Raw genomic sequence first — 25,073 nt, forward strand, 5'->3', positions numbered from 1 at the left:
TCCCAGTGAAGGAACTTTGCTTCAGGCATTATTAGCTTTGCTTTATTGGTAGGGAAATTGAGTTACAAACATGCTAAATGCCACCTCTGAGGTTCACAAAAAGGTATTGTGGGGACTGTTTCCTTTATATTGGTTCCTATTTGTTGGTCCAGCAAACCATACTAGATCTGTAGGCAGTCATAAGATTTTATCATGTATGTAAACAATACAGATCAAATGATTTATGCTCTGAGATATATTTCATATGCTATACTCTGTGTAAATTGTTTGCAGCAAAATTTGTATGATAAATAAAATTAATTTTAACTGGGTCAAAGCTATAACACAGATTTGACTTGACAAAAAGATGCTTGAGTGAGTGATGGTGTACATTTTCTATCATTAAGGGGTATTCTGCATTCAACTGGAGATGGTAAAAGAAAACTTATAGACTCAAAGCATGAGAACATACTGTAAAAAATCTGATTGACGTGATCTCCTTTTCCCATATAAGTCAATAATAGCTATAAATTAGCTGTTACTAACTTTAGTTTATGCAAAGAACACCCAAAACTTGATTGAATTATTTTCTCAAAGGGTGGAATTGAAAATAACTTTTTAGAAAGTCTTCATACATAGACTCAGATAGGTTGATCCTGTGATTACCTTACATTTCTCCTGCCTTTGTCTTGGTAGTGGTTGATTTTTGGTTTTTTTTAGCTATGGGTGTGTTGAACACTTTTTCAAAAGTTAAATATAGATAGAAATTATGTGTTTTGTAAATATCTTTAGAGACTTAAAACAGGAGTTGGTTAAAGCACAGTCTCTGGAGTAAGATTGCTTGGGTTTGAATCCCTGGCCTTACCATTCACTACTACCTTGAGCAAATTGGTTAAAATCCCTAAACTTGGTAAACTCATCCATAAAATGGAGCTAAAAATAGCTCCTATCACTTGTGGTTGTTGCATGGATTAAGCAAGTTAATTCACATAAAGGACTTCTTGGTATATGATGAGTGCTCAATACATTGAGCTATTATTAATAGTACCATATTTACTGATTTTCATTTGGTTGCCAGGAAACACAAACCTTTACATTTTTTAAAAAACAGCTTTATTGTGATATAATTTACATACCATACTACTTATTCATTTTAAAGTCTACAATCAATGGTTTCTAATTGAGTTATGCAACTGTTACCACAATCAATTTTGGTACATTTTCATCACCCCTAAAGAAACCCTGTACCTTTTAGCAGTCACTTTCCATTTACCCCAGCCTCTTTAGCCCTAGGTGACCATTAATCTACTTTCTGTGTCTGGAATAGAAAGTCTTCTGGACTTTTTGTATAAATGTAATCATACAATATGTTTTGTTGATTACTTTCTTTCCCTTAGCATAATTTTTTCAAGGTTCATCCATGTTGTAGTGTGTATCAGTATTCTATTCTGTTTTTGTGGCTGAAAAATATCCTATTATATGGATAGACCATGCTTCAAATATTGTTTATCCATTCATCTGGTGGGCATTTGGTTTTTTTCTCCACTTTTTGGCTATTATAAATAATGCTGCTATGAACATTCGTATACAAGTTTTTGAATAGATGTGTTTCATTTCCCTTAGGTATATACCTAGTAGTGAAATTGCTGGGTCATGTGGTAACTTTTAGGTTTTACCTTTTGAGGCATTGCCAGATTGTTTTCCAAAGTAACTGCACCATGTTACATCCCCTCTAGCAATGCTTAAGGGTTGCTTATTGGCTAGGATATGGGGAAATTAGCCAATACTTATTTTTCATCTTTTTTATTGTGGTCATCCTAGTGGGTGTGAAGTGGTATCTAATGGTGGTTTTGACTTGTATTGGGCTAATGGTGTTGAGCATCTTTTCATGTGTGTATTGACCATTTGCACATCTTCTGAGAAAATCTTTTAAGTTTTTATGCTTAATTGCAGATTTCCTTAGCCTAGATCTGCTATTATTCTGTTTTTATCTATTACTTATTTTAAATACAGTCACAACTATTTTAGTGGTGGTGTAGTCTTATTATATCTTTTCTCCTCTTTGGAATTAGGCAGGGAATAAACAGCAAATTCAAATGTTCACAGAAATATGCTTCTGTGTGTATGTATGCTTGTATATGTATATGCATGTTTGTTTATCCATATATCCAATGTGAGTGATGGAAAGAATGTCAAATTTGGGCTTAGATGATAACTATTCAGTAGACTATAACTATCTGAGCTGTCTCGAAGTTATGTGACTTTATCAGTGGGGATAGTATTTGTCCTATCTCCTTCACAAAGATTGTTTTCAGGAATGAAAGTGGAAAAATTTTATAAATGTGCAGATGTAAGCTACTATTTTATTATCAGTTATTATTATCAGCTCTTCCAGTGATTGGGAAATAACTGCATTGGCTTAATAGTTTCCATTTTCCCCTTATTATATAGGATTTTCTAGCTAATATCATCCATCACCTGGCTGCTATTAGTTTGATGAGCTTCTCTTGGTGTGCTAATTATATTCGCAGTGGGACCCTCGTGATGATAGTGCATGATGTAGCTGACATTTGGCTGGAGGTAAACATTTACCATTGAAAAATATATATAACAATATTATTTTCTGGGTTTCTGTAGTCCTCATAGAAGGATTGTCTCTGAGTGATTTAGCAATGCCCTCTCTCTTAAAAACACAAAGTTGGAAATGTCTCTGGGTTCCCAAATCTTGAAGATTAAAGAAAGGAAAGCTGTTAGTCGTTATTTTCAAACCTTCTCCATGGCACCAGAGAGACGTTCCTCTGTGGGATTCCACCCATAAAAGTTGCACACAGATACTAGCTCAGGAAGTAAGGAGAGATGTTTAAAGAAGGAATAAACTCTAATCTTTTAAAAAGAAAACTCAAATGTATGGTATTATGGGTTCTCATTTTGGGAGGCATCATATATTCATTCACCTAAAGTCAGTACTTGAATGACTATTGAATGCTTGTACTGCCCCCACTGAACCTCCTCCAGTCCAATCTATTACTTTAAGGAATGAAAGCTTTAAGGAATGAGAGCTCTTTTTTTTTTTTAATGACACGACTTTTCAAAGGAGAAAGAGGGCTCAGAATGTTTTTTGGAGCAATGACATTTAAATAAGAATGCTCCTAATGCTATATCACACAAAATATAAGGAATGAAGAAAAATTAAGATTGTATTTGCTACGTTTTTCTGTATTGCATTGGTTCCTGTTGTCCTGATGGGCCATTGAATGGTCCTTTTCACAGCCTTACCTCATGCTGTGCTTATAGCAGCATGTCCCAAAGCTATTTAGCTATTCATTTAAATGCAGTTCCTTTATAATGATGCTAACCCTTTTCATGTTCAGAACTACCTTTTTAAAGATTAATAATTGAAAATAGGTTGATCTGAAAGAAATTCAATTTAATAGAACTTTGTTCTTCTAGATCAGGGTTTTGCAAACATTTTGGTAAAGAGCCAAATAGTGAATATGACTTTATGGGCCACATACAGTCTCTATTACATATTCTTTTATTTTTGTGTTTTGTTTTTTTTTCTTTTCTCACACCCCTTTGAAAATATGAAAAACATTCTTAACTTGAGGGCTGAACAGCTTTAGCTGATAGGCTGGACTGTAGTTTGCCAACTCCTATTCTAAACACATCCATAGGTCATTTGAAGCCATTTAAAGCTATTGTTAAATATAAACTGTGTATAGAAATTTGTTTCTAACATATATACAATTATAATTAGACATGTAAATCGCTTTCTAAAGGTCAAGATTATTGCATGGCTTAGCAAAAGAGAAATTGTACCAGCTTCTCCATGTGTTGCTCTCTGAAAGCAGCCATCTCTATTATAATTATCACTTTTTCTGACCATCTTTTAGTAAACCTGCCTGAAAATAAAGACCACATTGGCCATGATTTAAGAATTTTATACTACTCTGTTGCTTCTAATCCCTCTAGTTCAATTGCCTTTGGTGTGTGGCTACTGTAAAAACAGCTTCGTTATGTTATTAAGAAGGAGCTAAATCTTCAGAATGAGAATAAGCACTCTTTAGTCCTTGCCCCCTGCCCACCATTCTTCACATATCTTGTACACGACATAACTCTGTGCACCTGGAACAAATCACTAAATGCTTTGTTTTCTATCCCCAACTGCCACATGAGAAGTCATACTAATACCTTAGGGTATATTTTGAAATAGAGCTCATTACTGTTTGAAAATGTTCTGAATTCCTTGTGTTAAAAAAAACAACAAGAAAAATGAAATGTCAAACTCAGAGGTCCCTTCATGGTTAAATTATGAGGGCAGCTTTACATTTTTGAAGATCATGAATTGTTCTTGATTTACAAGTCATAATCTAACTTGAGGTTCAATGAGCAAAGCTAGTACCTCCCATTACCTGGTGGTGGGCACAACCCTTAGTAGTGGCATGGGGCCGGTTTTTGACATTCTCCAGGGATGTGTATTCCACAGCTTCCTTGGGTAGCTTGTTTTATTGTTTGTCCTCTCAGTCAAGTTCTAATTGAACCCAGACATGGTATAACTTTTGCCCCTGTTTAGGCCTTTGTAAAGATGGAGCCTATTAATCTTTTATATTCCTCATGACAGTTGGTGGGTCATTTCTTAGCTCTTTCTGTGCAAGGAAAAACAGGCTCGACATCTACAATTCTTCCTCCTACATGACCTTTAACCTTATTTATACATCTTCCTGATCCTCTTTCATTTTTTTTTATCTGTTCAAGTTTAGAACCAGCACCCAACACTTTAACAGTATTCTGACTGATACTTAGCATAGAAGAGGAGTTACTGGCGGCTATTATTTGATCATTCAAAGCCAAGAAAATGTTATGTACATTTTTGCCCAAAGGAGTGCTATTTTGCCACCAGAAAGGAGCCTACAGGGATTCTTTCTTCACACCTATGTACATCTTTAGCTCACCCTGACCTGGCCTCTGACTCTTCAAACAGTTACCCACTCCATTCCAGTTATTCTAAATTCCTGGCCCTTCTCCCCAACTGCATTTTGCACCCATGCCCATCTTGCACTCAACTGGGGTACAAGTCTCCTACCTTGGCAATTGAAGCTATTCCTTTTTGGGCCTGATCATATCCTTATTCCGTGATAATATGTAAAACTATGGGGAATGGAATATAAATCCCTCCTTAAGTGTAAACATTTTGCCTCTCTTGTTTCTGAGGGGCCTTGTGTTTCTGGGGCTAATTTCAGTTCTGAAATTGCCCAGGTCTAAGTTATGCTGCTAGGTGGGACCATCCTGCCCACATCCACCTCCTTCCCCCACCAGGAACTTTCACATTTAGCCTTGGGCACTTGCCGACTTAGGCAATAGTGAGTCATCATCCATTAACCTTTTAATACCATATTAAACAACCCTTTTCTATAATTCTTTTTATTCAGCACAATTCATAAGAACAGTATAGATTAGCATAAATTAAGTAAGAAAAATCAAGTGTTTAAAACTTTATTTCAACCAGGATAGAGTTCCAAGAATTGCCTCCTGACTCTACCTCTTCTGTCATCTGCCTTAATGGAATCACCTTTATTACATTGCAAGCCAAGCCCAGGGTTTCACTCCTATTCTAACCTTTTTTCAATCCAGCTCTCCTGGTTAAATGAAAATATTAAATAAAATACATGCTAAAATTAATTCTGCTAATTTGTAGTGTACTACTACTCTCATTTAAATATATGTTTTTAAAACATTATGTAATGAAAAATATCAACTATATAAAGAGATCAAGAGAATAATATAATGGACCCAATGGACCCATCATCTAGCTTCAGCCATTATCAAAATGGCTGATCATGTGTCATCTATTTCCCCATGAACATCTCATCCACCACCTGGATTGTAGCAAAGTGAATCCAAGACATTTTATCTCCTTTATAATGATTCAATTGTTTAAATTCCATGCTAATATTTTAATTGTCTAAATGAAGTTTCATTCTTTGTTTTCAGTCTGCTAAAATGTTTTCTTATGCTGGATGGAAGCAAACCTGTAACATCCTGTTTTGCATCTTCTCTGCTACGTTTTTCATCACCCGCTTTATTATTTTTCCCTTCTGGTGAGTAGACAAGGCTACTACCTGATCATGGCTTCCGTCTGTGTGCTGAGGTAGCCTTGGCGCACTGCTGAAGTCAGAACATTGCCCTTTCTTTCCTTATGTTGATCTCCCGTTATTTGTGCCAGGTTCATTTGGGAAAAAAAATGTGAAGGAGCCATTTTTAAAAATAATTAAGACAATACCCTTCAGTGTGGAAAGGTTTATCACAAAGGGAGATAGAGAATGTGTAACTCATTCAGTCAAGTAAGATAAAGGGTAAGCAACAACAGTTACTCTATATCTTATTTCATGAATATGGATCTTTTTTTTCAATTAATAGCTTTTCCAGTTACTTAGTGAATATCATTCACCAGCTATCAGCTCTCTAAAAAAGAGATATTTTCTCTATTAAAATTTCAGTAATTCCAGCCACTGTTAATACAATGAAAGACACTGGATTAGGCCCTTTGTATAGTTTGGTTGTATCATCAAGGTAGGTATTACCATTCCCACTTCACAGATGAGGAAACTGACATTCGTTTCATTCCCTGTGATCACTGCTTCTGACCATGATTTGAATATTCCTTGACATTGATTGGTTCTTCATCAGTCTGTTGATTTAGTTTAAAAAGAGCTGGCAATGAAGAACCTGTATTATATCTCCCATGACAACATTCCTTTGTTAAGCATAATTTTCCATGTGTTCCTTGTCAGAAACCACAGAATACTTATATGGGGAAGCCTTAGATGGTTTAGAAACAATAGCTTATAACCAAACAGAGTTTGGAGTCAGTCTGGAAAGTTCAGTTCCTTCCAGTAGAAAAATTAACACTCTTGGAGATTTTAGGATCAAGGAAAAAGGGATGGAGGCCCAGGCTCCGGGCCCTGATTCCTAGATGGATGGACAGCACCCTGATGAGCACTCAGGAAAGCTTGGTCGAAGAAGTCAATGGGTGCTGCCTTCCCTTGGAAGCCAGTAGTGTTCTTTAAACCCTGACTGAGTGTCTTGATTGTGACAAGGTGGTCTCCTTGATTTTTTTTTTACAACGTTTTGAAAATACAGAAACCATATTGAGCTCACAGGCTGTACAAAATCAGGCCACAGGCCAAATTTTACCCACAGACCACAGTTTACAGTCCTTTTTCTTAAGTTATATGAACAACAAAAGAGGTTCTCCAGAAGTAATTCTTAGGTAGGCTAAACTTCTCTGCTACTGTGGTCGTTAGATTCAGGCGTCAACTTGGCCAGGTAAAGGTACCTAGTTCCGTTGTTGTGGACATGAGCCAATGGTACATGAACCTCATCTGTTGCTGATTACATCTGCAGTGGGCTAGGAGGCATGCCTGCTGCAATGAATGATGTTTGATTTAATTGGCTGGTGCTTAAATGAGAGAGTGCAGCATAGCACACCCCAACAGTTCAGCATAAGTCACCCCAGCAATCGCAGGTTAGCCCAGGCCTTTGGAGATGCAGAAAGAGATCACCTAGGGGAAAGTTGTTGGAACCCATAGACCTGGAGAGAAGGCCAGTGGAGATCACGCTGTGCCTTCCCAAGTAAGCCAGAGCCTTGAAAGTTAGCTGCCTTTTCTCTGAAGAACTAATGAAAAACAGTCCCCTTTTATTAAAAGCCAATCCATCTCTGGTGTGTTGCATTCCGGCAGCTAGCAAACTAGAACAGATTTGGTACCAGAGAGTGGGGTGCTGCTGCAGTTTGCAAATACAAGATATTTTGGAATGTTTTTTTGATGGCTAAGGGGAAGATTTTGAAAGAACTGTGAAGAGAATGATGGAGAAGTCCTGGAGTACTTGAAGAGACTGTTGGTGTAAACAGAACTACTGCCAATCTGGACAAAGGGGAACACAAAAGGGACAAATTGGAGTTCGCAGAGTGAGAACCATGGAAGCTCGGGCCTGAAGCCAAGAAACTTTGGCCAGGGGAGTGGACCCACCCATATACATGGAGAGGGTGCATTTACCCTGAAGAATGAGGATGAATCTCCCACCTTGTTGCAGTAGAAGAGTCGTGCAGACTCAGGCCTTGGAGAAGGTACAGCACACTCCTTGGGGGACTGGGGAGAGCCTGGCTGCTGCCACAGAGAGGGGTTGAGCATGTGCCCTGGAAATGGCAGAGACCCCAGGGGTGGCCTGATGCCTGGAGAGAGTGGAGCCAAGAAAAAGGTGGTCTCCTCAATGTCCCCCAGGTTGATTTGGAAAGAGGTGGACCACTGCATAGGCCCTTGGAAAGGGTGGGACTGCGACTTTCTAAAGCTGAAGGATGAATTACTTTCAGACTTTGAAATCCAATGGTGTTTGCCCTGCGGGTTTTATATCTGTGTTCCTTACAGTTTCTCCCTATGGAAATGAAAACCTGTATCCTGTGAATATCCTCCTTTGCATATTGGCACCAGACAACTTGTTTTGAGATTCACAGGTCCACAGTCAGAAGAGAATTTTTTGCACCTTAATATTGTTTAAGGTGATGCGTGTAGTTGCCAAGTTGACCAGGGCTGGACATGTGGTAGTTAGATTCAATTGTCAGGTGAAGGCACCTAGTTCTGTTGCTGTGGACATGAGCCAATGGTACATGAACCTCATCTGTTGCTGATTACATCTGCAGTCAGCTAGGAGGCATGCCTGCTTCAATGAATGATGTTTGACTTAATTGGCTGGTGCTTAATTGAGAGAGTGCAAGGTAGCACAGCCCAAGCAGTTCAGCATACCTCGACTCAGCACTCGCAGCTCAGCCCAGGCCTTTGGAGATGCAGAAAGAAATCACCCCAGGGAAAGTTGTTGGAACTCAGAGACCTGGAGAGAAGGCCAGCAGAGATCACCCTGTGCCTTCCCACATAAGCAAGAGCCTCATTTGAAAGTTAGCTTCCTTTCCTCTGAAGAACTAACGAAGTAAATCCCTTTTTATTAAAAGCCAATCCGTCTCTGGTGTGTTGCATTCCAGCAGCTAGCAAAGTAGAACAGCTACCTACATAAGCTTCACAAGAGAAAACCTCAAGATTAGGGCCTATTGATTGGGGTATCCCTAAAATTTGACACATCCCTAAAGTTAAGCAGCTAACTTTCAACTGAGGCTCTTGCTTATGTGGAAAGGCACAGGGTGATCTCTGCTGGCCTTCTCTCCAGGTCTCTGAGTTCCAACAACTTTCCCTTTGTGATTTCTTTCTGCATCTCCAAAGGCCTGGGCTGAGCTGCGAGTGCTGAGTTGAGGTATGCTGAACTGTTTGGGCTGTGCTACCTTGCACTCTCTCAATTAAGCACCAGCCAGTTAAGTCAAACATCATTCATTGCAGCAGGCATGCCTCCTAGCCAACTGCAGATGTAACAGTTTCAGGGGATTCCCTGATGATATAGTTTAATAGTTCCATATTTTTCTCCCACCTCTCAAGGGACTTTACCAATACTTTTTGATTATCTGCTTAATATACTCTAGGATATATCCAGGCATTACATTAAGCTGAAAAGGATTAATGGACCTCTTTCTTATTCTGGGCTTCCTGTGTTTCAGTTGTTCAAATGAGCTGTACAGATAGGTTGAGTTAGAGTATGTACTACAAAAGTTTAGGTTCCAGACCAAATAAACCTTTCTTCCTTTGGTCTCAAAGAGTATGTGTGGTTCTAAAAAGGTACGTGAACCTCATCTGTTGCTGATTACATCTGCAGTGTTCTGAATTACTTTAACCCCAATCTGATCAGTTTCATACTTATGTCTAAATATCAGGTTATGTATATATATTTATAGCCTCTTGAAATCCAGAAATAATAATTACCACTCTGGACTAAATGTGTCTGTTATAAAAACTTAAAATCTAGGCCCCTGTTTTCTTATAAGCATTTTCTAAAGGCGACCGTACCATAGTTGTTCTTTTGTTTCTGGCTTATTTTTCCTCACCAAATGTCCCACATGTTCATTCACATCATTGCATGCCTCATGACTTTGTTCCTTTTTGTAGCAGCACAGCATTCGATCATATGTATACACTATTGTTCGCCAATCTACTTCTCAGTCAGTGCATCCTTCAGCCACCTACGTTCATCAGGCACCATATGTAGATCCCAAAGTTGCTGTGGTTGACTTTTGATTTGGCAACAAAGAACACTCACCTCAGACTTTCCCATGATGTCTCAAAATAAACTAGCAAGCTTACTCTCTCCCAGTAAGAGAGTACATTGTGTGGGACTGGTTCATTGTGTAGGTAGTGTGTTACTTTGCCATATACCCACTATTTTTAATATCCTAGATTTAAGAATGCATCCTCTTGCCAACATTTCTGGATCTTAAAGAGAATTATTTACATACATTTGGCTTTTTCTTGATCTTAACACTTCACTGAATTCACTGGCTCACTGCAGAGGGCAGCCAACACCACTGCTTGCTGTTTTCAGAGAGTTGAATCGTGTATAAACCACTATTAACTGACTTCACTGTAAGCATTTCTTTTCCGGAAAAATTTTCTGTGAAAAAAGAGAAGGCTGAAAGTATCCAGTGTTGCTTTTACCTGATATTCACATTCAGAGGACAAGAGTGAAAACAGGATGGACCTTTCCTTTCCTCCCAAGACCTGAAGCTTGATTTGATAAAGTAAAGGCTGAGCAGGGATACTCATGGTGGCATAGCTAGCTTCCAGTGAGCCCAGAGCTCTTCACAGCTCTCCTGGCTGGCATAATGCCTTCTGTATAGCAAGCAAAAGATGGGAGGGACTCACGCCATGGGAGAATGGCTCTGTTGACATTGGGGCCACACCCTTGAGCCAACACAAGCTTAGGACTAGACTTTCCAGGGACACACTTTATGAAGAAGATAATGAGTTCTTACCATGTGGTTCAAATGTCTCATTCATCAGTGGTCCCTCAGAGGTGCTCAAGCCCCATGGACTAGTATCTTCTTTATGTGTTTATCAATTCATAAAAGGACAGCTAAAACAATAGCTCTTCTACAAACCATAAAATTTTAGAATAAGGGAACTTTTTCATAATCCAGTCCAATTTATTTATTAATAATTTTGAGCTAATAGGAAATTTTCAAGTATATTACAGAGAACTCCTTTATATATCCTTTACCTATCTTTACCAGTTGGTATTTTGCCCCATTTGCTTTGTGGTTCTTCCTTCTTCTTCCCCTCTCCCCCTCTCCCCCTCTCCCCGTGTCCCCCTCTCCCCCTGTACACACACACACAGGCACACACATATGTGTATAGGTATATACATATTTTTACTTGAACCATTTGAAAGTTATAAGCACAATGTCCTTTTACATCTCAGTGCTTCAATGTGTATTTCATAAGGGCAAGGACGTTCTCTTACATAATCACTGTATAGTTGTCAGTTTCATGAAATTTATCAATCTACCATCCATATTTCAATTTTGTCAATTGATTCAGTAATAATTTCTCTCTCTCTCTCTTTTTAACCTCAGTACTGAATCCAAACCAGGATCACATGTTGCATTTAGTTGTCCTTCTGGAACAGATCCCAATCCTTCTTTGTCTTTCACATCATCAAATCTTTTGAGGCATATAGAGCCATATTTATTTTTCAGATGCAGAGTTAAGATATTTCCAGGATTGCATAGGTAACTATGGATGAATCAAGACTAGAAACAGGGCACTCAAGACACAGTATAGGTATGTTTAAAATTATATTACTAAATAGGATGATTAAAAGCAGACATCATTTGTCTTTACTAAATATTTATTACATTGTTTCCAGCTACACAATCACTTTGAAATGTAAGACATCGCTGATTGTAGAACTAGTGTTAGTTATCCATAAAAGGCTTGCTGCTAACACCTACAAAAGGTCAGAATGAGAGAAAACTGTATGCAAGCTGAGATAATGCCTAAAATAGTGAGCTAGCCAGACTGTTGAGGTATTCTTTGTATTTTGTAAAATTCACCTTGAATAAACCGCTTTTTCACTGTTAATAAATGTATATCCTACATACTAAAAAAATAAAAATAAAAATAAAAAATAAAAAAATAATTAGCAAGAAGAAAAGACCTTCAAGTTTCAGTTTTCACCAGAAAAGTGTAATTCTTTAGTGGCTGCCTTGTCTAGTCCAGCAAAGCCAGCTCCTACATTCATCACAACAATGTGATTTATACAAACCATCTAAATTCCTGCAAGTAGAGGAGTTAAGATAGTAAACAAAACAGAAAGCAGAAAAACAGTCCAGTTTTGCAAGCCAATTCCCCAGTTTATCAGTTTGAAACGATTAAAAGCCAGAAGACAAGAACTTTTGACTCTGGGAACTTAGGAGTGCAGCAGTCTTCTGACCTTCTCCATGCAAAGGTAGATTCTATTCAGCCTATAAAGTGTGTAAATATCTGTATGTCTATGCGTATGTATATGCACTGTATATCTGCACACACTTGTATACTAGGGAAAAGGTTGGTGTTCTAGTTTGCTAGCTGCCAGAATGCAATATACCTAAAACAAAATGGCTTTTAAAAGGGAGAATTTAATGAGTTACTAGTTTACAGTTCTAAGGCTGAGAAAATGTCCCAATTAAAATGAGTCTGTAGAAATGTCCAGTCTGAGGCATCCATCCAGGAAAAGATACCTTGGTTCAGGAAGGCCGATGAAGTTCAGGGCTTCTCTCTCAAGTGAAAAGGCACATGGCGAACACAGGGGTTCTCTTTCGGCTGGAAGGGCACATGGTGGACATGGCGGTGTCTGCTAGCTTTCTCGTGGCTCTACCAAAAAAAGGGGCTCTCTCCAAAATGTTTCCTCTTTTGGAGGAAACTATAGGACTCCGTTTACTATAGGACTCCAGTAAACCAATCAAGACCCAACCAAATGGGTGGAGACATGTCGTCACCTAATCCAGTTTAACAACCGCTCTTTACTAAATCACATCATCCAGGGAGACGATCCCATCACAGTTTCAAACGTACAGTATTTAACAGGGATTATTCTACCTTTATGAAATGGGATTTTGGTTAAAACATGGATTTTCTAGGGGACATACTTCCTTTCAAACTAGCACAGTTGGGAAGGGCAGATGCATTTATTTTATGCTTCTTCCCATTCTTTTAGTGAAGAAAGAATGAAAGTTTAGATTGAGAGATTGGATCATGCTTTTGACCTCTACTCTCAGAAAGCATTTGCATTTTAATGACAGTCGCTGCCATTTCTAGGGCTCAACAGTTTACAACACTGGTTGTGGCTCCCTGAAGCATTCCAGTCAGTAGGGAGGGTGTTCTGCTAATTAACAAACCCAAGACCTAGTGATTTGTGCAGATCACCAAGGGAAGAAAATAGTGGTGTTAGATCTTGAACCCGATTCTGCTGATTCTGTTCCAAGTGTGTCACTCCCCTTTCTAAAGCTGCCAACACTTCCCATTGTCCTTACAAGGAAGACCTTGATTTGCATGGACAAAATGAAATGATTCCTTTCCCTCTCTGACTTCATCTTCTACCACCTTCCCTGACACTTCTCTTCCTTAAGTCACCTTTGTCTTTTTTTTAGCTCCTTGAACTTCCATGATGTCTCCCACCTCAGGGCCTTTGTATGTAGTTTTCTCTAACTAGAACTCTCTTTTCTCTGTCTTCCCTTCAGCTAAAGGGAGCAGAGAAATCTCAGTTCAGTCTGAACCCCACAATATGCACCCTGCCCTTTCTTTCTTTGCATTTCTCACAGTTAGTAATTATACATTTAGGTAACTATTCACATTTTCTGGTAGACTATATAAAGGAGATGTTTTTGAGTGTATTCCTTTGTCAATTTTGACAGTGATGAATTTTCCAGTAGGAAACATTGTAAAATGCGAGACCCCTGGGTCGGGTATTGGGAGGATACAGAGATGCAGACATCTTGACTGCTGCCTTTAGAAAACTTGCTTATTAGTGAGGGAATCAATTCAGACAAATAATTTACAAGGCAAGTTGAAATTAGGTTGAACACTGTAGAGAAGTTGGTAGCTGGGGCGCCGAGAGGAAAGTTAAAAATTCAGAAGTGGCCAAGAATAGTATGGGGAGTTATGTTGTGGAGGGGCCTATGTTTTAATGGATGAAAGCAGTTTCAGTTTCACAGGGCAATGGCATTCTACACTGAGGGAGTACAGAATAAAGCACAAAATTGCCTAAGGACCTAGCCAACCAGAATGACAAATAGGTTGGTGTGGTTGAGGTCCTGGACAAATTATGGTCTGTGGTGGAAGATGAAGCCAGGAAAACTGAGAAAATAGATGGAGATTATAGGCTGGAGGGTATCCACTGCCATTACTGCCTCAGCCTTCTTCCTGTTTGGGCACGCCAATAGCTGGAATTGGCTCTGTCCTCCTCATAGTTTCACTATCCTTTCCCCCTATGTTCACAGAGTAGCACCATTATAACCACTGCTTGAAGGGAGTCTGTGGTTTGAACAGAAAGTAGGAATTGTCAGATGAGGAATCTAGCAGACCTGTCTTCCCATGCTGTACTTTGAATAAGCATGCAGAGGGTTACTAAACTCGGGTTGAGGGGGAATGATAAAGAATTATTTAAAGTGCACTCAAAGTTCAGTAAAAGTGCTAGATTTAAAATATATGAAAGTCCCTATAGACCAACAATAATCAGAAAATGTAATGTGAAAAAGAAAAAACCTTATTCACAGGAGCAAAAACATATAGATAAGAAAACTTCTAAACTTCAGGAAATAAAAGAGATGAAAAGATTTAATAACAGGAGAGAAATATTTTCATAGACAGCAAGAGGAAATGTTTATTAAATATCCCTGGATTATACGTAATTCAGACTAAGTTGAAATTCTAGAGAAATTTTCAGAACATGAGAAGATGTTCTAAAGTTAATCTGGAAGAACATATAGCAAGAACAGTAGAGTTCTAGGATAAAAAAGGGAGTAATGAAGGGGAATTCCAAACAGATATTAAAACATTACAAAGCAAAAGTATTGAAAGTGTGATTAATAGAATAAGGATATACAATTCAGTAGTACATAAATTGACATCTTAGAAAAAGATAATTATACATAAGAATTTAACATAATTAAGAACATCTCAACTCATCAGGCCAAAGGAATATTCAGTAAATGGAGTTGAGACAACTTATTCACAATTTGGTGAAACATGTTCTGTTTTTTATTTTGTGCCATATATCACAATTAATTCCAAATGGATCAAATATTTAAATGTAACAAATGGAGCCATAGAAGAATGATGATAATGGAAATAGATGATGGTGATGAGCAACATATATTGATGACTCTGGGCCAGATGTTGTTCCAAGTGTTGCACATATATTATTTCCTCTTATCCCTAATAATGACCCTATGAATGTGGGCACCAGAATGTGCCCTACTAGTTTAAGGATTCCAGTCTGCTTTGTTCACTGTGATAGTCCTGGCTTCTAAAAAGTTAATGAATAGCGTAGACATTTGTTGCTTATGTTTTACAGATAAGAAAATGCACAAAGTGACCCAAAGGTACATAGCCTGTGAATGGCAGAGCCAGGAATGTAAGAAAATACATTTTATAATGATGGGTGTAGGGACAGTCTTTTATAGCATGACAGGTTATATAAGCTAGGTATCAAAGGCAAACAATAGCTTTGATTACGTAGACATTTTCAACATTAACTGGCTCCCAAAACCATAAGCAAGACTGAAAGGAAGTTTCAGAATATGTAATAATTTTAACATGATTAAAAATAGTGCTGATATCCTTACTATAGAGAGCACTTATGAATAGCAGAAAAAGTTGAACAGTCCAATGGGAAAATGGGCAGGTGCTATGAACAAGCAATTCACAAATGAATAAATAAAAATAGCCAAATAAAATAACCAATACAATACAATATAAATGTATGAGGTATATATATAGAAAAAAATCACAAGGAGTAAAAGTATAAAGCTAAACATTGAGATGTCATATTAGAAAAAGACTGGCAAAATAAATGTTGGTAGAGATCCAGGGAAGCAGGCACTCTTATACACTGCTGGTGAGAATATGAATTGGTACAGCTTTGCCAGAAAGCAGTCTAGAAATATGTTCTAAAGTATAGAATGAGTATACTTTTTGATTTAAAATTTTAGCTATTCTAAGTAGATAAATAGTCCCATCTTTTGGGGATTGAATCACATTCCCTATAAAAGGCATGTCCAGGCCCCAATCCCTGGTTCTGTGAGTGTGAACCCATTTGTAAATAGGACCTTTGAAGATGTTTTTAGTTCAGGTGTCCCCAGCTGAAAGAGGGTAGGCCTTAATCCAATATGGCTGAAGTCCTCATAAGCGAAGAAAATTGGACACAAAAAGAAAAGCCACAGGAAGCAGTGAGTAGTCAGAAGTCAGTAGAACCCAGAGGAGATAGAGAAGAGATTGCCATGTGTCGGAAAAGCCAGGAACTCAGAAGATTGGCAGCCAGCCAGAAGATACTGACCCTGGAGAAAGCAAGACATCTAGCCTCTGAAACCAGGAACCAATAAATTCCTGTTGTTAAGCCAACCCATTGTATGTTATTTGTTTTAGCAGCTAGGAAAGTAAACACCATCAAAATGTCTGTATAAGTAATTCTCACAGTGTTGTTTATAATGTAGTAAAAATTTGTGAACAATTTAAATGTCTATCAATAAGGTATTGATTAAATAAATTATGATGTATCTATAAAATGGCATTCTATGCAGCTGTTAAATATGATATATATAGCAGGGGTTGTCAAACTATGTCCCATAGGCCAAACCCAGAATAATTCCTATTTTTGTAAATAAAGTTTCAGGTATTCACACAGCTATACCTATTCATTTATGTGTTGTCTGTGGCTGCTTTCATGCTATGGTGACAGGGTTGACTAGTTGCAAGAGAGACCATGTGACCCAGAGGCCTCAAATATTTACTGTCTGTCCCTTTGCAAAAAGAGTGTACTTAGTCCTGATATATAGTTATAGTCATTGACATGGAACTCTATACCATATTATCAAGTGAAAAAGACAAAAATCACAGGTAAAAGGTGATCTTATTTAAAATTATGTGGTGGTGTGGGGAACCATGAGGAAACTGCTTTGTAAGGAAGATGGGCCATTTTTTGTATACAGAGGAATTCCTAGGGCCACATGTATGTCCCAAGACAAGATGCCTGGGCAGAGAGGATCAGGAAGGACCCTGTATTTTGGCCTTGAGCTAGTCTCTAAACTCAGTGTATGGATAAGCTCTGAAAGAGAGCACTCATATAGGTTAATCTGCAAAGATTGGGAAAAACATTTCCTTTTTTTCCCTTTTTTTTGTTAGCTCCTAGCATTCAAGGAAAGTTATGTCATAACCCTAACTGGCTACAAGCTAAGAAACAGATGCTTTAGAATCTAAATTCCAGAAGTAACACATTAAAATATCAAAATGTCCAGGTTCTGACAAAAAACAGAAAGTGATATCTAGGCAAAGGAAAAGACCAAAGCGTTCAAAAGCATCATTAAGGAGGATCATACCTGGGATATATCAGTAGAAATGTTTTTAAAAAATGGCCCAGGCATCGGACCCGCCCGCCCTCCTCTCCCCTCTTCCGCCTTCACCGGCTCCTCCGCTACCAGCCTCGACAGCCTTGCCACCCTCACCTTTCCTCCTCCAAAACAGCTACTGGGGGAGTGGAGATAATACAGAGCAGCTCCCAGAGCCACGAGGGAGATCAAAGGGACGGCGTACCCCATCCTGCTACGGCTGACTGTCTGGAAAAACCAGCTCCGGTGAGATCACCGAGGGGCACGGGCTTTCCTGGGTGGGACGGCAAGCGGCCGGAGTCCCTCCCTTCCACCTTCCCAGGCCAGCTGGCAGAATTGGACAGGCGGTCCCCTTAGGCCGCGGCGGCTGGCGCCCCCACCACGCGAGGCCCCCCGGACCAACTGAGAGAGTTGGGTCGGAAATCCCCAGACTGCAGAGAACAGTGACCGGGGGGTCCCTTCCAAACACGTGACTCCCCCGTCCGGCTGGGAACAGTGCACTCTCCCGGGCTGCGACAGCTGGCGCCCTCCCGCCACGCTTGGCGCCCCGGGCCAACTAGCTAATTCGGCCGGACGCTCTCCCGTGCTGCGGCGGCCAGCGACCCTCCCCGCGTTCGGAACCCCAGGCCGGCTGGCACTCTTCCAAGACGCTTCGGCTGCCGAACCTCCCCTACGGCGAGAATTTTCCAGAGTTAAAGGACCCACAGCAACTTTCACTGGTGGAACCCGTAGACAAACGTGTGCCACGAGCGCCACCTACTGGGCAGGATAAGAAAAACAGAACCCAGAGATTGCACAGAAAAATCTTTCAACCTGTGGGGTCCAACACCCAGGGAAATCTGACTAAATGCCCAGACGCCAGCAGAAGATAACGGATCACGCTCAGAAAATTGAACATATGGCCCAGTCAAACGAACAAACCAATAGTTCAAATGAGATACAGGAGCTGAAACAACTAATACTGAATATACGAACAGAAATAGAAAACCTCTTCAAAAACGAAATCGATAAATTGAGGGAGGACATGAAGAAGACATGGGCTGAACATAAAGAAGAAATAGAAAAACTGAAAAAACAAATCACAGAACTTATGGAAGTGAAGGATAAAGTAGAAAAGATGGAAAAAACAATGGATACCTACAATGACAGATTTAAAGAGACAGAAGATAGAATTAGTGATTTGGAGGATGAAACATCTGAATTCCAAAAACAAACAGAAACTATCCGGAAAAGAATGGAAAAATTTGAACAGGGTATCAGGGAATTCAAGGACAATGTGAACCATACAAATATACGTGTTGTGGGTGTCCCAGAAGGAGAAGAGAAGGGAAAAGGAGGAGAAAAACTAATGGAAGAAATTTTCACTGAAAATTTCCCAACTCTTATGAAAGACCTAAAATTACAGATCCAAGAAGTGCAGCGCACCCCAAAGAGATTAGACACAAATAGGCATTCCCCAAGACACTTACTAGTTAGAATGTCAGAGGTCAAAGAGAAAGAGAGGATCTTGAAAGCAGCGAGAGAGAAGCAATCCATCACATACAAGGGAACCCCAATAAGACTATGTGTAGATTTCTCAGCAGAAACCATGGAAGCTAGAAGACAGTGGGATGATATATTTAAGTTACTAAAAGAGAAAAACTGCCAGCCAAGACTCCTATATCCAGCAAAATTGTCCTTCAAAAATGAGGGAGAGGGGCGGGCCGCGGTGGCTCAGCGGGCAAGAGTGCTTGCCTGCCATGCCGGAGGACCCCGGTTCGATTCCCGGCCCCAGCCCATGTAAAACAAACAAACAAACAAACAAAATATAATAAAACAAGAAAATGTTTAAAGATGTTTCCCTTCCTTCCATCCTTCCTTCCTTCTCTCTGTCTTTCCTTCCCTTCCTCCTTTAAAAAAAAAAAAAAAAAAAAAAAAGAGGGAGAAATTAAAACATTCTCAGACAAACAGTCGCTGAGAGAATTTGTGACCAAGAGACCAGCTCTGCAAGAAATACTAAAGGAAGCACTAGAGTCAGATACAAAAAGACAGAAGAGAGAGGCATGGAGAAAAGTGTAGAAAGAAGGAAAGTCAGATATGATATATATAATACAAAAGGCAAAATGGTAGAGGAAAATATTATCCAAACAGTAATAACTCTAAATGTTAATGGACTGAATTCCCCAATCAAAAGACATAGACTGGCAGAATGGATTAAAAAACAGGATCCTTCTATATGCTGTCTACAGGAAACACATCTTAGACCCAAAGATAAATATAGGTTGAAAGTGAAAGGTTGGGAAAAGATATTTCATGCAAATAACAACCAGAAAAGAGCAGGAGTGGCTATACTAATATCCAACAAATTAGACTTCAAATGTAAAACAGTTAAAAGAGACAAAGAAGGACACTATATACTATTAAAAGGAACAATTAAGCAAGAGGACATAACAATCATAAATATTTATGCACCGAACCAGAATGCCCCAAAATACGTGAGGAATACACTGCAAACACTGAAAAGGGAAATAGACACATATACCATAATAGTTGGAGACTTCAATTCACCACTCTCACAATGGACAGAACATTGTGAGAATGGACAGATCCTTCTAGACAGAGGATCAATAAAGAAATAGAGAATCTGAATATTACTATAAATGAGCTTGACTTAACAGACATTTATAGGACATTACATCCCACAACAGCAGGATACACCATTTTTTCAAGTGCTCATGGATCATTCTCAAAGATAGACCATATGCTGGGTCACAAAGCAAGTCTTAACAAATTTAAAAAGATTGAAATCATACACAACACTTTCTCGGATCATAAAGGAATGAAGTTGGAAATCAATAATAGGCGGAGTGCCAGAAAATTCATAAATACATGGAGGCTCAACGACACACTCTTAAACAACAAGTGGGTCAAAGAAGAAATTGCAAGAGAAATTAGTAAATACCTAGAGGCAAATGAAAATGAAGACACAACATATCAAAACTTATGGGACGCAGCAAAGGCAGTGCTAAGAGGGAAATTTATTGCCCTAAATGCCTTTATCAGAAAAGAAGAAAAGGCAAAAATGCAGGAATTAACTGTCCACTTGGAAGAACTGGAGAAAGAACAGCAAACTAATCCCAAAGCAAGCAAAAGGAAAGAAATAACAAAGATTAGAGCAGAAATAAATGAAATTGAAAACATGAAAACAATAGAGAAAATCAGTAAGACCAGAAGTTGGTTCTATGAGAAAATCAATAAGATTGATGGGCCCTTAGCAAGATTGACAAAAAGAAGAAGAGAGAGGATGCAAATAAATAAGATCAGAAATGGAAGAGGAGACATAACTACTGACCTCACAGAAATAAAGGAAGTAATAACAGGATACTATGAACAACTTTACGCTAATAAATACAACAATTTAGATGACATGGACAGGTTCCTGGAAAAATCCCAACAACTTATTTTTCAGAATTAGAAAAACCAATAAGCAAATTTATCTGGAAGGGCAGGTTGCCCCGAATTGCTAAAAACATCTTGAGGAAAAAAAACAAAGCTGGAGGTCTAGCGATGCCGGACTTTAAGGCACATTATGAAGCTACAGTGGTCAAAACAGCATGGTATTGGCATAAAGATAGATATATTGACCAATGGAATCGAATAGAGTGCTCAGATATAGACCCTCTCATCTATGGACATTTGATCTTTGATAAGGCAGTCAAGCCAACTCACCTGGGACAGAACAGTCTCTTCAATAAATGGTGCCTAGAGAACTGGATATCCATAAGTAAAAGAATGAAAGAAGACCCGTATCTCACACCTTATACAAAAATTAACTCAAAATGGATCAAAGATCTAAACATTAGGTCTAAGACCATAAAACAGTTAGAGGAAAATGTAGGGAGATATCTTACGAATCTTACAACTGGAGGCGGTTTTATGGACCTTAAACCTAAAGCAAGAGCACTGAAGAAAGAAAGAAAGAAATGGGAGCTCCTCAAAATCAAACACTTTTGTGCATCAAAGAACTTCATCAAGAAAGTAGAAAGACAGCCTACACAATGGGAGATAATATTTGGAAATGACATATCAGATAAAGGTCTAGTATCCAGAATTTATCAAGAGATTGTTCAACTCAACAACAAAAAGACAGCCAACCCAATTACAAAATGGGAAAAAGACTTGAACAGACACCTACCAGAAGAGGAAATACGGATGGCCAAGAGGCACATGAAGAGATGCTCAATGTCCCTGGCCATTAGAGAAATGCAAATCAAAACTACAATGAGATATCATCTCACACCCACCAGAATGGCCATTATCAACAAAACAGAAAATGACAAGTGCTGGAGAGGATGCGGAGAAAGAGGCACACTTATCCACTGTTGGTCGGAATGTCAAATGGTGCAACCACTGTGGAAGGCAGTTTGGCGGTTCCTCAAAAAGCTGAATACAGAATTGCCATACGACCCAGCAATACCATTGCTAGGTATCTACTCAAAGGACTTAAGGGCAAAGACAGAAATGGACATTTGCACACCAATGTTTATAGCAGCGTTATTTACAATTGCAAAGAGATGGAAACAGCCAAAATGTCCATCAACAGAAGAAGGGCTAAACAAACTGTGGTATATACATACGATGGAATATTATGCAGCTTTAAGACAGGATAAACTTATGAAGCATGTAATAACATGGATGGACCTAGAGAACATTATGCTGAGTGAGTCCAGCCAAAAACTAAAGGACAAATACTGTATGGTCCCACTGATGTGAACGGACATTCGAGAATAAACTTGGAATATGTCATTGGTAACAGAGTCCAGCAGGAGTTAGAAATAGGGTAAGACAATGGGTAATTGAAGCTGAAGGGATACAGACTGTGCAACAGGACTAGATACAAAAACTCAAAAATGGACAGCACAATAATACCTAATTGTAAAGTAATCATGTTAAAACACTGAATGAAGCTGCATCTGAGCTATAGGGTTTTTTTTGTTTTTGTTTGCTTGTTTGTTTGTTTGTTGTTGTTTTTTTTTACTATTATTACTACTTTTATTTCTTTTTTCTATATTAACGTTTTATATCTTTTTCTGTTGTGTTGCTAGTTCCTCTAAACCGATGCAAATGTACTAAGAAACGATGATCATGCATCTATGTGATGATGTTAAGAATTACTGAGTGCATATGTAGAACGGTATGATTTCTAAATGTTGTGTTAATTTCTTTTTTTTTCTTTCTGTTAATAAAAAAATAAAAAATAAAAAAAATTAAAAAAAAATAAAAAAAAGAAAATGGCCCAGGGTGGCATAATGGTGGTTTAGTGGCAGAATTCTTGCCTGCCATGCTGGAGACCTGGGTTCGATTCTCGGTACCTGCCCATGCAAAAAAAAAAAGGGTCCAAAATATGCTCAAAGAGCTAAAGGGAAACATGGACAAAGAATGAAAAAAATCAGGAAAATGATAAAAGAACATGAAAAGAACAGCAGTAAAGAGATGGAAATTATAAAAAAGGAACCAAAGAGAGCTGAAGACTACTGTTAACAGAAATTTAAAATTCCCTACAGGGGTTCAAGAGAAGATTGGAGCTGGCAGAAGAAAGAATCAGTGAACTTGAAGAATAGACTGTTGAAATCATCCAGTCTGAGGAGCAGAAATGAAAAAATGAAGAAAAGTGAACAGAGCCCAAGGAACCTGTGGGATACCATCAAGCATGATACTATATACATTATGAGAGTACCAGAAGGAGAAGAGAGAAAGGAAAAGAGAATATTCAAAGATATAATCTACAAATTTCCCAAATTTAACAGAAGACATAAATATACACATCCAAGATGCTCAATGAATTCTAAACAGGATAAACCCAAATAGACCCACGTTGTGCCACATTGTGATCAAACTGTTGAATGCCAAAGATAAATAGAGAATTCTGAAAGCTGCAGAAGAGAAGCAACATGCCACATATAAGGGAGCTTTAATTAGATTAATTCCCAATTTGTCATCAGAGACCATGGAGATGAAAAAACAGTGGGATGACATATTTGAAAGCACTAAAACAAGCAAAAAAAAAAAAAAAAAGTGCCAAACAAGAATTCAGTATCTAGAAAAACTGACTTTCAAAAATGAGGGAAGCAAAAAAAATGACAGAAGATTAAAATATTCTCAGGTAAATAAAAACTGAGGGAGTTCATCACCAGTACACTTGCCCTACAAGAGATGTTAAGGAGAATTCTGCAGGTGGAAAGGAACAGACACTAGACAATATACTGAAGCCACCTAAAGAAATATGGATATCCAGTAAGTTAGAACATGAGTAAATGTAATCACGAGTACTATTGGTTTTGGTTTGTAACTCCACTTTTTATTTCCTAGAAGGATCTGAAAGGCAAATTCATAATATGTAATGAGAAATACGGCTTTGGACTCATAGGGTATAAATATGTAATTTGTGATAAGAACTACATAAAGGTAGGGAGACAGAAGGGTATATAGTTTGTATATACTATTGAAGTTAATTTGGTTTCAAAGCAAATGAGGTAGTTATAGATTTAGGATGTTAAATTTAAACCCTATGGCAATTACAGAGAACATTTCAGAGAATATGTAAGCTCATAGAGACATAAGGTACAGTACAGGTTGTCAGGGGAGGGGAAGTGGGGGAGTTAACACATAATAGGTGTAGGCTTTCTGTTTGGAGTAATGGAAAGTGATGAGGTTACCACAACACTGGGAATATGATTAATTTCACTGAATGGTATACTTGGGAGTGGTTGAGATGGGGAAGTTTATGTTATCTATATGTTTCCCCAATGTAAAAAAAGAAGAAGAAAGAGCAACTAAAGAGACAATGACAGTTAAATACAATACATGATCCTAGATGGGATCTTGCAAGGGAGAATAAAAGGCTCAGAGACATTATTGGGATATATAGAAAAATTGGAATATAGACCTAAGCTTTATATCAATGTTAAATTTCTTGAACTTAATACCCTGCACTTAAAGTAACTACATTTCCTTATTCTTAGGAAAATGTACATGGCAGTATTGAGTGTTTAAGAAACATACTGTATACAACCTACTACTCAAGTGTTAAGAAAATGGATTGGTAAATAAGTAGATAGACAGGCAGGTGGATACATAGATTGATAGATATATGGATTGGTAGTATGGTGGTTTGAAGCTGTATGTACCCCAGAAAAACATGTTCTTAAAGCTAATTCATTACTGTGCATGTAAATCCATTGTAAGTAGGATCTTTTTGATGAGGCTACTTCAGTTAATGTGTGATCCACCTGAATCAGATTGGGTCTTAATCTTACTGGAATCCTTTAGAAGAGAATGAAATTCAGGCAGAGATAAACCCACAGAAGCAAGAAGCTGAAAGCAACAAAACCCAGAAAAAAGAGGAGAGGTGCCAAGGATCACCAGCAGCCAGTCTTCAGGAAGAAACATTGCCTTGATGATGACTTGATTTTAACTTTTTCTCAGCCTCAAAGATATAAGCTAATAAATTCCCATTATTCAATTCATGGTGTCTGCTTTGAGCAGCCTCAGAAACTAAAGCAGGTAGAAAGGATGATGTGACAAATGTGGCAAATGTTAATAC

At 38.4% G+C, this 25,073-nt stretch overlaps 1 protein-coding gene across 5 annotated transcripts in view; it reads left to right on the top strand.

The window, feature by feature from the left end:
* Positions 1-25,073, top strand: part of CERS3 (ceramide synthase 3) — a 167,362-nt gene that overhangs the window by 94,664 nt on the left and 47,625 nt on the right. For all 5 annotated transcript variants that reach the window (XM_077124033.1, XM_077124029.1, XM_077124032.1 and 2 more), the window contains 2 exons: positions 2,431-2,559; positions 5,971-6,077. In XM_077124033.1, coding sequence (XP_076980148.1) covers positions 2,431-2,559; positions 5,971-6,077 — 236 coding nt within the window. The remainder of the gene's footprint in view (positions 1-2,430; positions 2,560-5,970; positions 6,078-25,073) is intronic.

This window comes from Tamandua tetradactyla, chromosome 12 (assembly GCF_023851605.1).
Source record: "Tamandua tetradactyla isolate mTamTet1 chromosome 12, mTamTet1.pri, whole genome shotgun sequence".
In the NCBI taxonomy this organism is placed as follows: domain Eukaryota; kingdom Metazoa; phylum Chordata; class Mammalia; order Pilosa; family Myrmecophagidae; genus Tamandua; species Tamandua tetradactyla.